Genomic DNA, 13,171 nt, shown 5'->3' with positions numbered 1-13,171 from the left:
GGGAATATCGCGGACAGGGACCAACAAACCCTCCTCTAGATCAGTGGTGGGATCGAAGGAAGGCAAAAGCATCTAAACAGAAATTGTATTTACAAGAAACATCATTTTCATCAATTACAACATTCGCACCCCTAACCATATACAATATAATTGACAAAAGTAATGATCAAGACCAATTCTCCACAATTTATACAATATAATTGACAAAACTCCATATAAACTGAAAAGAGAAGGAAGTGAGAAATATTACATCTGTTAGGTCACCAACATATACAAACAACATATAATTAGTTAAACCAAAAAATAGTAATAATTTAAGTCTAACAACAACAAGAAGCCTGATAGAAGAACACAGACATTACATGGTAATTAGAAAGATATCTGACAAAAGTATTTACCAAGCTAGAAGAGGTTAGAAAGACATTACATGGTGAGAAAGGCTTGAATTTTGGAAGAAAAGAACACAAATCCACAACAAACGTGGAAGGCACCACAAAAAAAGAACTCAAATCCACATTATATGGTAACTAGGAAAAGTGGAAGGCATGCACTGGGAAACTCGATTTCAAGGTTGTGCGTTGTGTCTTTATTGGTTATTCTACTGCTCAGAAGGGTTACAAATGCTATGATCCTCACACTCGCAAAGTGTATGTTAGTATGGATGTTACTTTCTGTGAATCTGATTGTTATAGATCAACACGAGTTATCTTTTTTCCTTTCTAGTCAGCGGACTGTTATTTGTGGTAAGGGGGAGCCTGCCATTGGTGGTCGTTTGGATAGGGTTGATCTTATTCTCGACGTCTGAAAGAGCAAGCTTGCCACCAAACCCATCATCAATCTATTCCTCTATCATCTGTGTGGGCCTACCGGTGGGCTTTATGAAGAGCATAAGCACAAGCCCAGCATTAACTTAAATATTATGTTGGACCAAGCCCAGTTCAAGGGATTATTAATTGGAGGTCTAAACCACATAAGAAGTGAATGGAAACAGGATGAAGCCCAAATCACAAAATATCAATCACCAGCCCCGCCAGCCCCGCCATCCATTGAGGAAATTGTAGGTCCATTGGGATCAAATAAGCAACTGAGTCAAGATGAGGCAGAAATAAAACAAAGAAGAGTGATCAATACAAATCAAGCACTGGCTGAGTAGAAGCCGTGGTGAAGATCAACCGAATAGTGAGTCGAAAAGGAAAAGAAGACCGAGGCAAAAGAAGGCATGGTCAAGGTGAAGAGGGGCAATTTTGAGGGCAGCAGCAGTGGCCCTCTCATCATCAGTGTCACAAACTAGAGATCATAATAGAAGAAGAAAGGACAGAGATGCAAGATGACAAAAATCGTGGGGATATTACAATTTAAGACACTAAGATTTTCATGGGATTCATCAATCTATACTTTGGTAGTACAGTTATTGTTTACAATTTAAGACACGAACAAATTTTTTATGAGATCACCTCTATTACATGTACTGCTGGTGATGTGGGGAACTGACGTAGTTGTTATTTTTGCAATAAAACTACTAAATCCTTTCAATTTTTTTCCGTCATTGTATGCGTTATTGAGAAGATTTAATTACCATCATATCCTTACTGTACTTATAGTTCACTAGCTTTGTCCAAGGCCTGGATTTAGGAGATTAAGTGGTATAGGGTGACCCCATTTTAAAGTTGCTGATTTTGATTCAAGATCCTATACCTCCATTTTGTAGAATATTTTATCCATATTATCGTATAACTTTTTATCCATATATTTTTATTTTGTTTTAATTATATGACTCTAGCTTGCTGGAGCATTTGAAATACAATTTTCAGAAGGAAAACAAATCGAGGATTCAAACATGTATACTAAGTAGTACGAGTTTGCGATGAGTCACTACAGCCCGTATTTACTAAGAGTTGCTTTTCACACGATTGGGTGAAGAAAAACCCTCTCATTGATTCTGAGTATCCTCATTGGCATCTTGGGTAAGTACATATTTCTATCTTTGCTATTTATCCAAGTAATTCATTCATTTGTCTTTTCATTCAATTTTTTTGTCATTCACTTTGTAGGGATATACTCAATGGCATCATATACTTCAGATTTACATTGAGACAACCACATGGAGAATTTGAGCAAACAATGTCTATTTGGTTAATGGACATGCCAAGCTGGGGCAAAGCTCTAAATCCTGAGTGGTAGACATTTGGGGATGACATTGACAAGTTCTGCGGCATAGTCAAGTCTCTATTCAAGTCCAAAGGGTCAAAACTTCCCTTTGGTTTGGATCATTTGCGTAGATACGTGCAAAAATACAACAAATTTAAAAAGTACAGTATTTCTTTAATTATGATTTTTTAAGTATTGTATAGTGTTTTTATTCCTATTGATTCTCACGCTTTTTGTTATACAGACATTTGATGAATGCAATTAATCATCCGATCATGTTGACGTTAGATGTAAGATGCAAGTATAGGCTAGAATGGTGTTTAACAAAAGAATAGGCAACTAGCCTATACCCGTATCTTGCATCTAAAATCAACAAGATCTGATGATTAATTACATTCATCAAATGCTTGTATAACAAAAAGCGTGAGAATCAATATAATAAAAACACTATACAATACTTAAAAAATCATAATTAAAGAAATACTATACTTTCCAAAACAAAGGGAAATTTAGACCATTTGGACACAGAATTTGTCAATGTCATCCCCCAATGTCTTCTCGTACCACTCCGGATTTACAGGTTTGCCCAACTTGGCATTGCCATTAACTAAGTAGACATTGTTTGCACAAATTTCTCCATGTGGTTGTCTCAATACATCTGAAGTATATGATGCCATTAAGTATATCCTTACAGAGTAAATGACCAAAAAAATTTGAATGAAAAGACAAAAAAACAAATGAATGAATTACTTGGATAAATAGCAAAGATGACATAGACATGCACTTACCCCAAGATGCCAATAAAAGACTTACTCAACCTTTCAGGATACTTAGAACCAATGAGAGGGTTTTTCTTCACCCAATCGTGTAGAGTTCCTTCTACCACCTCTGTGAAAACAACAAAACTACTTTGACACTTTCCAATTACTCTCAGTAAATACGAGCTGCAGTGACTCGTCGCAAAATCGTACCACCATTATAAATCTTTTGATTGTGACTCAAGGTGGTACACCACTTTTATACTATTTTGTGTACTTCCAAGGTAACCAATATACATGTTTGAATCCTCAATTTGTTTTCCTTCTAAAAATTGTATTTCAAATGCTTTAGCAAGCTAGTCATATAATAAAAACAAAATATATGGATAAAAAGTTAGCTATAAGATAATATGGATAAAATATTCTACAAAATGGAGGTATAGGATAAAACATACTATGGTATCTGGATCAACAGCCATCTTAAATCAAAATCAGTAACTCTAAAATGGGGTAACTCTCTGTAACAGATTAGAATAACAAACCACAATAAATAGTTAACATACTTCTAGTGCTACCACTTAATCTCCTAAATCCAGGCCATTGACAAATCCAACAAACTATAAGTACAATAAGGATATGAAGGCAATTAAATCTTCTCAATAACGCATACAATGACAAAAAAAATTAAAAGGTTCTGATTCAATAGACCGGTAAAGGATCTAGCAGTTTTATTGCAAAAATAACCACGTCAGTTCCCCACATCACCAACAGTACATGTAGCAGATGTGAACTCATAAAACTAAACTAACAAGTAACAACTACTAAACAATAACTATACCACCAAAGTATAGACTAATGAATCCCATGAAAATGTTAGTGTCTTAAATTGTAATATCCCTACAGTTATCATCAATTTTTCAAACTTGAGTGCACATACGAAGATGAATGCAGCTGCATGAACTTAACTTAGAGAATCAAAGCTAAAAGAATCAATATATAGTAAAGAAACCTGATGCATGATTGCAGGGCTAAGAAGGTCAACTTAACATTCTGCACTGATGTTTCAAGCTAAGATAGTCCAAGTGATCATAGATGGTGTTTGGGAAGTGGGTTTTTATGTAGGTTTTTTTAGTTGTAGGTTTTTATTGGATAAAAAAGTTTTGGTGTTTGGGAAGATAGTTGGGTTTTTATGTGGTTTGATGTGATATTTGTGAGAAAAAAAGTGAAATGATTATGGGATTAGATGTGATATTTTGTTTGGATGTGTTTTTTTTGGTTTTGTAAAAAGTTTGTCTTTTAGTGGAAAAAATGAGAAAAAAATTTTATGTGGTTCCCAAACACCAATCTTATTAGAAAAAATGGACACAAGGTCTGGAATTTAGTATTATAATTTAAAACAGTTAAAAGTAAAATATAAATCTCTCTTTCTTAGGTCCACATAGACACAAGTACATACCATATGTATTGATCGTATAGGAAATGAGCAACACGAGTCCCAAAAACTTAAGATGTTAGGAAATGAGCTTAATAATATACATCAAGCTCAAAAGCTTAAGTTGTCTAGAAATGAGCTCAACAATGTATATCAAGCTCTTCAATAGGGACAGCTGTCATATCAGCATCCATAGAGGAACAAAGGCCATTATATGGTTCCCATTCATCTTAGCACCCTTATCTTCATCATGAATCTTGGAACCCTCTATTTCCAAGCCCCTTAGATTGGGTAAGCTTGGATGCTACCCGGGAAAAGTAAAGGGTTGTTCCAATCCTATTGAACAAAAAGATGTCAAACCTAAGGTAGAAAACAGCAACATTATTCAAAAAGTGATGTAAATCAGAAGATCAAAACCAATTCCTTCGTGTAAAACTCTTTGCCAAAGTAAACCTCAATGGAACACACACACACACAACAAATACATGTATTTCAAATTGAAAATCAACCCATTAAAGAAAAGGAATGCAAAGGGCAAGTCATACAATATCTATTAAAAAAGGAATATCTCCATAAAATAAGAGAAAAGGGGGCAAGTCATATAATATCTGACTACATACATTCTATTCCCTCTCCTCTTACTATTGCAAAGAACCAATTGCAACATGATGCCAAGCTCAGTTGATGAAAAACCATAAGAAAACAAAAGAAATAAAATTCAAACCAATGGCTCAAATTTTCCATTGGCTTTCTTCCTCCGAACTTTCTCAACAACCCTTTTTGTCTCAATATTCAAATTTTATAGTAGATGATGTACTATTATATATCATGTGAGATTATATTGTATCCCATTGTAGTAGATGTACTATTATAGTAGATGTACTATTAATTAAAAAATATGATTGTTAATAATATTTTCCCTTAATTAAAAAATAACAAAATAAAAAGATGCATTTTATAATCCAAATTTTAAAAATAAAATGGTATATATCATCCATCTATTATTTGAAAATTGGTTAATGTTATATAAGATTTGGAGCAATTAGAGTTTGACGGAATAAAAAAAAATTTCGTCCAACTTAACTTGAAATAATACTCAGATGGATAAATATTTTCAAAATTTTCAATAATTAATTCTTTATTATAATTTTATCCCTGATATTGATTGGACCTAACTAATAATCCAAGTTGTTTTGTTAATTATTGTAACAATCATATTTAAATAATCATATGTATATATTTTTTCTCATTAAAAGAAAATGGAAGGAAGGGTGAACAATGCATGGAAACCCTCCTTAGATGTGATCATAGAAGCCCCCATCAGCAAGAAGCCAAACAAGAGGGATGAGCCCACAAGCACAGGAGATCCGCATGCCCTCCTTCAAGAACTCAACAACGTATTACAACAATATTTTTGTGGCAATTAACAGTTACCTATTGTTACAAAATAGTTTGTCACAATATGTCCTAATTTAATCTTTATTGCAACAAATTTATTGTGATGAAACTAATTCGTGGCAGTATTTAACTCCCACTGGCTTTAAAACTTCCTACCATGGAATTTGTGAACTATAAGGACAAAATAATTTTCATCACAGTAAATTTACTTATTGCGAAAAATTAGTTTCGTAACAATAACCAAATTTTGTTTAGTGCAAAAACAAAGGTTATAAAAGCTTTAGACTAATCAACTGAGTGATAATCAAAATTACTACATCGAATTCTATTTGCCTATACAATTTCTTAGCTGCTAAGTTCGATCAAGTAGAAGATCAAATGGAGTATCTCAACAAATGGCTACAATGTCGGTGGCAGTATTTGTGATTGTATTTGTGTCAAGTGGGTGAGTGAAAATTTTCTTCTTTCTCCCATAATCCTATTCAATGAATTTAATTAAAATTTGATTACTAACTTTGTACACCCATTAGATAAGTTAGTATTTAAAACGGCAAATTAGCTGATTACTTCAAGCTAATTAATTACTTTTTTGGCTGATGCATCAAATGTTGATAAAGCAAACAGGTTCATTAATACCTAGGCCGACAAGTTTGGCAGGCTTTTCACTCCACCACGAAGGCGATAACCTAAATGACCACAATTAGCATAATAATCAACGTTATACACGTCAAAGAAACTATAATTTAATCCGTGAAACCAATAAATTACCTCTTAACAATGAATCAAGCAATTAACTTCATGACAAATGCCTAATTAATTAAAAATTCCAATTGCAATAGCTAGGACCATACCAGTCATGAAGTTGAATGATGAAAGAAAATTCAAAACATTAATAGGTAGCCTTTGGATACTGGCTTACAGACAGAATGAACACCAAGCATAAGTGTGTCAGTTTATTAACAAAAAAATAGTGAAGAACAATAATACTTTATCACGTATTCGGTGATATGAAAACAGTTTCTTATCGGATTCTTATAATTTTTAATTTCAAAATTAGTGTGTCAGCTTCTTAAAACAATTATTGTTGTTATACTCTCTTTCTTATTACTGTGAAGTAGGTGTCCTGCTTCTTTTGTATTTGTACAGATTTTTAGTATTTACTATTTACAAAACCAATAATATAACAAAGAAGCATATGGAACATTCTTTATTGGAAGTCACTGGAACTAATTTTCAACTAGGGCATTTGTTAAGTGGGAAAAAAATTTAGCTAGAACCATAAGCGTAATTTTTTTTCTTTATGTATTAACGTTTACTTTGTTGGGCATATTTGTTGGGTTGAGAAGGCTTCAAATGCCTGTGGCACTAAGCAAAGGAGTGGGAAGCCCTAATGCAATCAAATGGGAAGTATGTCAAGATAGGCACCACGAAACCACAATGTAGACTTTTGTATGACACATTATTAAATTAGCTCAGATAACTTCAAAGGAAAAAGGTGGTTTTTAATGCTCCATTGTTGTCTTCTTAGTTCTCTGGTTTTTTTTTTTTTTTTTTAAATGTTATAGAGGCGAGGCGAGGCAAGGTGAACATAACCACTCTGTTGCTACTTGCTAGTTACATGTTTCTTTGTTGTGCAATTCTATAACTACATATGAGGAATTGCATGCGAACCGGAGAGAGAAATACAAATATATACCATCAAGGAGAACGACCAGTTGCTTCTTTCCTGGACCAATCTTTTTTCTCTTTTGATACTCAGACTTCCTCTTTGATATTCTCTCTTCAGTCGGCCATGGAGACAGGGACTCGCAGTAACAGATAAAAAAAACAAAAAAACAAACACCCACAAAAGGTGGGGTAGGGTTTTCTACCACTAAATTCTCGCCCAAAGAGAGGGGTAGGGTTTTCCTTCAATTACAAAGGAAAAAGGCTTCCACTCATCAAGTTCACCTTTGGGGGGCCTTTCGCATGACCCATTTTGATAATATGATCATTCAATCTTTTGGCCCATTTTGAGAATCTGATTTATTTATTCTTTTGATATTTATATGTAAATTATTCACATACAAAATTTATTTTGTTCGATAATTTTAATCATATTTAATTACTTATCGTTCATTTATTTATTTTTTCTCTAAATAAATGATGAAAATACATAGCTATAATTACCAAATATATCTGATTTTTTTTTGAATTAATAGTCTACATACAAGAAATTAGAAGTTGAATGATTCATATCATTGAAATAGACCCCAATGACTTGACTAGATAGTCCAAATCATTTATGAGAATTGGATACAAATCCTTCCCATCATAACCGGCCTTTTTGGTTGTTAATCTATTCTATTATATAAAACCTATGAATAAATTAGTGTAAATTGTCAAAAGAAAAAAAATTTCCAAAGTAATTCTAAACTTGATAATTGTTCCTCTCATATTTAACTACTTCAAATATAAGTGTCATAATTATGAGATCTAATTACTTTAAACAATTGTCATGATACACACGTTATGTGTGTACCCTTAATATTATAATATATAATATAAAGCTTACAATTAAATTAGTGCAGACATGCCATACATATATATATATTAAAAATGCCCACAAGAGTCAGCTATGCTATTATTCAAATTTTTTAAAAATATTTTTTCAACTGCCTGGTAACGCACATGATTTTTTTCAACCACAAATTATGTGCTCTCAGCCTTCTAGTTATTTATAAAATACTATAGCTTGGAAATTTTTTAGCAAACTCACAACCGTTTTTGAAATTGCAAGATAGATCCTCAATGGCTCAAGTTAAAATAGCTTTGTCAAAATTATTTTTTGGCTTACTACAATGCACAAAACTTATTTTTTTGGTTATACCATTCTAATAGGGACTTGCCATTTTGGCACAACCAAATGCCAAATTCAAATTTGGGTTGTAAATTGTTCTAAATTTGTGTTCAAATTTGGGTTCTAAATTATTCTAAAATTTTGTACAATCTAGAAACTTTCCATATTCAAAAAATTTGAGGGTTCCAAATTAAATTTGGAAAGCTGAATTTCTAGACGGATCTTTATTGAGTTTTTGTAATTTTATAAATTTATTGTGGTTTGAAAATTTATGGTAGAGTTTTGATTTGTAGAAGTTGTGAAACTAACAGTTGGAGGTTCAAAAAAACAGCTGACTTCGCCATTTTTTGGCATGGCAAATGGCACACCATTAGAGTAGTGCATTTGTGAAGCCACGTTATTTTTTGGCTTTGGCAAGGCAAATAGAAAAACCATTGGAGTTGCTCTTAGAATCCAAGTTTATACTCAGCTGGGCTAGAAGTGAGGAAAAAAATCCGTGGACTTGTAAAATTATTTTGTACACTTTCTAATTTTTCTTTTCTTTTTTTTTTTAAACTGATATTTCAAATTGTGTTTTTAGATTAAGGTGAAATGATTTAGATGTGGTTTGGTAACATTTACATTTTATTATTTTTATTTTACAAAAAATATTAAATATGTTTATGTTTATTTTAGGTAAAAACGAAAACAAAAAACAAATTTGACGTACATGTTTTAAAAAACTTATTTTGAAAAAAAGTGAAAGAATTGGTCTACAGGAGGTAGTTGTAGACGGTTGAAGATGATGGCTAGATGTGGTTGTTTGCCTCCGAAGGTGGCGGCCAAAAGTAAGTGCCACTGGTGGGATGTGGTTAGTGGTGGCCAAAAGTAATTGCCAATAGTGAGAGGTCACGGTCGAAAGTGGTTGACGGTCGGAAATAATGGCCACTCGATCATCTAAAGTGCTAGTTAAAGCTTGTTTCTAAAAAGAAGTGGTGACCGAAGGTGGTTATCACAAGTGGGAGGTGATTGATGACCAAGGGAAGTGGTGGGTGGAGTGGTTGGCGGAAGTGGTGGAAATAATGAGTAGTGGGTGATGATTGAAAAGGGTGGGCGAAAGAGGAAGAAATTGGGGGGGGGGGGGGGGGGGGGGGGGAATTAAATTGTGAAACCAATTTTTTTTGTGTTTAGAAAAATTTTGTAAACAAAAACATAAACCAAACAAATTTTTATTTACAATTTCAAAAATTCTAAACAGCAGAAAGAAAGAAAATCTAAATGGTGTTGGATCACAACTGCGTTTGTTGGCAAGAGCATTTGCACTGAAAACATATTGACATACATCCCTATCTAACTTGGATAAAAAATTTTGAACACGTGATGTTATTTATCGTCAAATTTATTTTATTTTATCATAATTGTCATGTATGATTGAAATATTTTAGAACAAATTACACTGTTAGTTCTTGAATTTTGTCCACCGTGTCATTTTAGTCCCCACACTTTCAATTGGCTTGATTTTAATCCTTGATTTTTTATATTGTGTCAATCTGGTTCAATTGATAATACTGATTGTGATTTTTGTCAAAAAATGATTACTAAGTTGTTTGAGCTTAATTTACTGAGTTAGATAAATTTATAATTTTACTCTTAAAAGCATGACACATATTCTTATGTGCACATTTTTCATAAAAAAATAATAACAATTATAATCAATTGGATCAAATTAAGACAATATCATAAATTCAGGGCCAAAATCGATATAATTGAAATTATAAGGATCAAAATAACATGAGTGTCAAAGACTAACGGTATAATTTGCCCAATATTTTATCTCAAGTTTTCATCTTCTATAGGGGTGTAAGTGGTTTGGTTTGGCCAGAATTATGAAAAAAATTAGCACCAAATTGAATCTTTCAGTTTTGGTGGTTGAAGAATCGAAATAAACCGCATATTACAATTCAATTTTGTTGGTTTTGTCAATTTGGTGTCGAAGAAGGATTCACATGAAATTTTAAAATATTTTATAAAAACTTGTAAAATTCCACATTGGGAATAAATGAAGAAAAATAGTGAAAATGTCTCCCTCTTAGTTTTTATTACAAAAATTGAATTATTAATCACTTAAAATAAAAGTTTTTCAATATAATATTTCAATTGATTCTGTTTATATTAGTGTAAAAAATTTCAAAATCAAAACAGACCACCCAATATGAAAAATAGACATAAAACTAAAATTTTGATCAATTTTGAGCAATCGTTTCGGTTTCATTAATTTTTCTTACACCCCTAATCTTGCAGTTTATATTAATGTAAAAATTTTCAAAATCGAAATAAAATACCAGTATAAAAAAAATGCATCGAAAACTTAAAATTCGGTTGATCGTGAGTGGTCAGTTTGGTTTCATCGATTTTTTTTACACCCCTAATCTTTCATGTGACATGGTAAGTTCTACTATTTTTTTAATATGATTTTTTTTACACATGTACATGACTTTTATAGTATAAATACAAGAGGTGAAATGGAGTCGTTGATAAATAATAGCTCTCTCATTTTATTTCACGTTTTTATATGTAACAATAGTGTGTATGCATAGGATTTATTATATTTATAAAATAATAAAACATACCAGACCATATGAGAAAGCAAATTGTTATTCATACAAAATTTATCACTAAAATGACGTGGCAATGACATTTTTGCAATAAAACGTCATTTAAATGGGGAATTTATTTTAAAATATAAGTCCCAATATAGAAACAGTAAGGTCCCAATTTATTTAAATGAAGAAACAGATTTGAAACAGTAGAAAATCCAACAAATTCAAAATCAAACCCACATATCAGAATCAAACCAATTTATACAATTTTTTTGCCAAATTCACAAATTTCAGAATAAATTTGACAAACCCAAATTCGGTTTCTCTTTTTTTTTTTTAATCATTTATCACCAAATCAGTTGATCCAAATGGAGTGAAAAAATCAGATGGATATTATCACAATAAACCAAACCAAAATCAGATGGATGTTCTTTGAAGATCAAAATAAATATCAAAATAAAATAAATGGATGAACAAAAATAGTTGGATGAACAAATATTAAACCAAAAATCAAAATAAATAATTACGAAAAATCGGAGAGCACAGACCTGAGTTGTTTGAAGATCTGGAGATGCTTGAGTTCTTTGAAGATCCGGTTTGAAGCCATCGCGAGACCTGAGTTTGAAAAATCGCGATCGCCTCCACATCAACAAACAGAAAAATAAACAAAAAATCAAAGTGTATATATATATATATGATGTGTATATAGACGGAGAGCGAGAGAGAGACAGATGGGAGAGTACAGAGATCGGTGAAGAGAGGGAAGACAGTGCGAGAGTGAGAGAGCGAGAGTCAGAGAGAGGGAGATCAGTTTGCGGAGAGGGAAGATAGTGCGAGTGTGTGTGTGTGTGTGTGTGTGAGAGAGAGAGAGAGAGAGAGAGAGAGATCGGTTTGAGGAGAGTGAGAGGGAAGACAGAGTGACTGGGAGAGGGAAGACAGTGTGATGAGAGTGAGAGGAGAGGTTTGGATGATTCCAGATAATCATCTCAACCATTAAACATTTTAGACGTGGACGGTTGTGATCTCCCACTCTGCCCATAAAACAGCCGTTGTGTTCTGTTTGGTTTAAAAAAAAAAAAAAAATTCAATAACAACAGTTATCTTTAAACGGTTGTTTTTTTCAAACAGTGATATTTCGAATTTCTATAATTAAAAAAAATTATTAAATATATAGTGATATATTTTTGTTGGGGTGAATTATATTTAAAAAAAAATTTCTAATTTTTCAAAAAAATTTCATTTTTTATATTTGTCTAGTTTGAAATAATATAAATATATAATTTTTTTTACAAACAGGTAAAAAAATGTCACAAAAGATAAAAAATAAACAAAAATAAAATTATAAAAAAATCTATATCCAAACAACACCTACAAATTTGGAGAAAAAATTAGTTAAGATTTGCTAAAATAACAAATGACCATTAGAGCACCATTGCTATAATTTGACAAAATAACACTATTTATTGTCAAATTATAGCAATAGCAATAGTATTATAGCAACAATGGTTGTCGTTCGAAATCAGTTTATTATGTAAATAAGTCAAACTTAAAAGTACAATTTATTGGACTTAGTCTAACAACTAGGAATTGTTTGATTCGCTAAAACGAATTAAAATAATTATTCCTTAGACTTTAGTATGAAATTATCGTTCTTTTATAATGTGGATGATGATTCAATTTAGGGTGTATTTTTTATTATTTTTTTGGTGAATCAAAGGTGATGATAGATATTTTAATAGAATAATCATGTTATTCCGTTTCATTCCAATAGTGAAGCAAATAAAGCATTATCCAAACAAGACACTGCTTACCCAAACAATAACTGGTATCAATTAACTACGCAGAAGAATAATTTTCATTAAGAACAATAAAATATTTTCCTTGCTTGGCCAATTACACATTACACACATACAAAGAATCCAAAGTAGCCCATACAATTTTTAATCTACGGTTAAGGAGGTCAAAGTGTTGCATGCATAAAATCAAGGAAATGACGTCGTCACTTAGGTTATATGGG

The 13,171-nt window shown here is 32.0% G+C and overlaps 1 protein-coding gene across 15 annotated transcripts in view; it reads right to left on the bottom strand.

The window, feature by feature from the left end:
* The window catches only part of LOC114310686 (galactokinase), a 36,041-nt gene extending 23,898 nt beyond the window's left edge, over positions 1-12,143 (bottom strand). For 5 of the 15 annotated variants that reach the window (XR_014335618.1, XM_082878717.1, XM_082878716.1 and 2 more), the window contains exons 1-2: positions 11,898-12,143; positions 11,703-11,769 (exon numbers count right to left, since the gene is read on the bottom strand). Coding sequence is in view for 8 of the 15 variants with exons in the window: in XM_082878717.1 (XP_082734843.1) it covers positions 11,703-11,769; positions 11,898-12,139 (309 nt within the window). In the remaining 7 variants the exon portion in view is untranslated. The other 10 variants (XR_014335619.1, XM_082878721.1, XM_082878724.1 and 7 more) reach the window with 6 other exon arrangements.
* Positions 12,144-13,171: the final 1,028 nt, after the last annotated feature.

Source organism: Camellia sinensis, chromosome 7 (assembly GCF_055761805.1).
Source record: "Camellia sinensis isolate YWXY chromosome 7, ASM5576180v1, whole genome shotgun sequence".
In the NCBI taxonomy this organism is placed as follows: Eukaryota; Viridiplantae; Streptophyta; class Magnoliopsida; order Ericales; family Theaceae; genus Camellia; species Camellia sinensis.
Note: the sequence above shows the minus strand (reverse complement) of the source record. Positions and strands in the feature narration are given on the sequence as shown.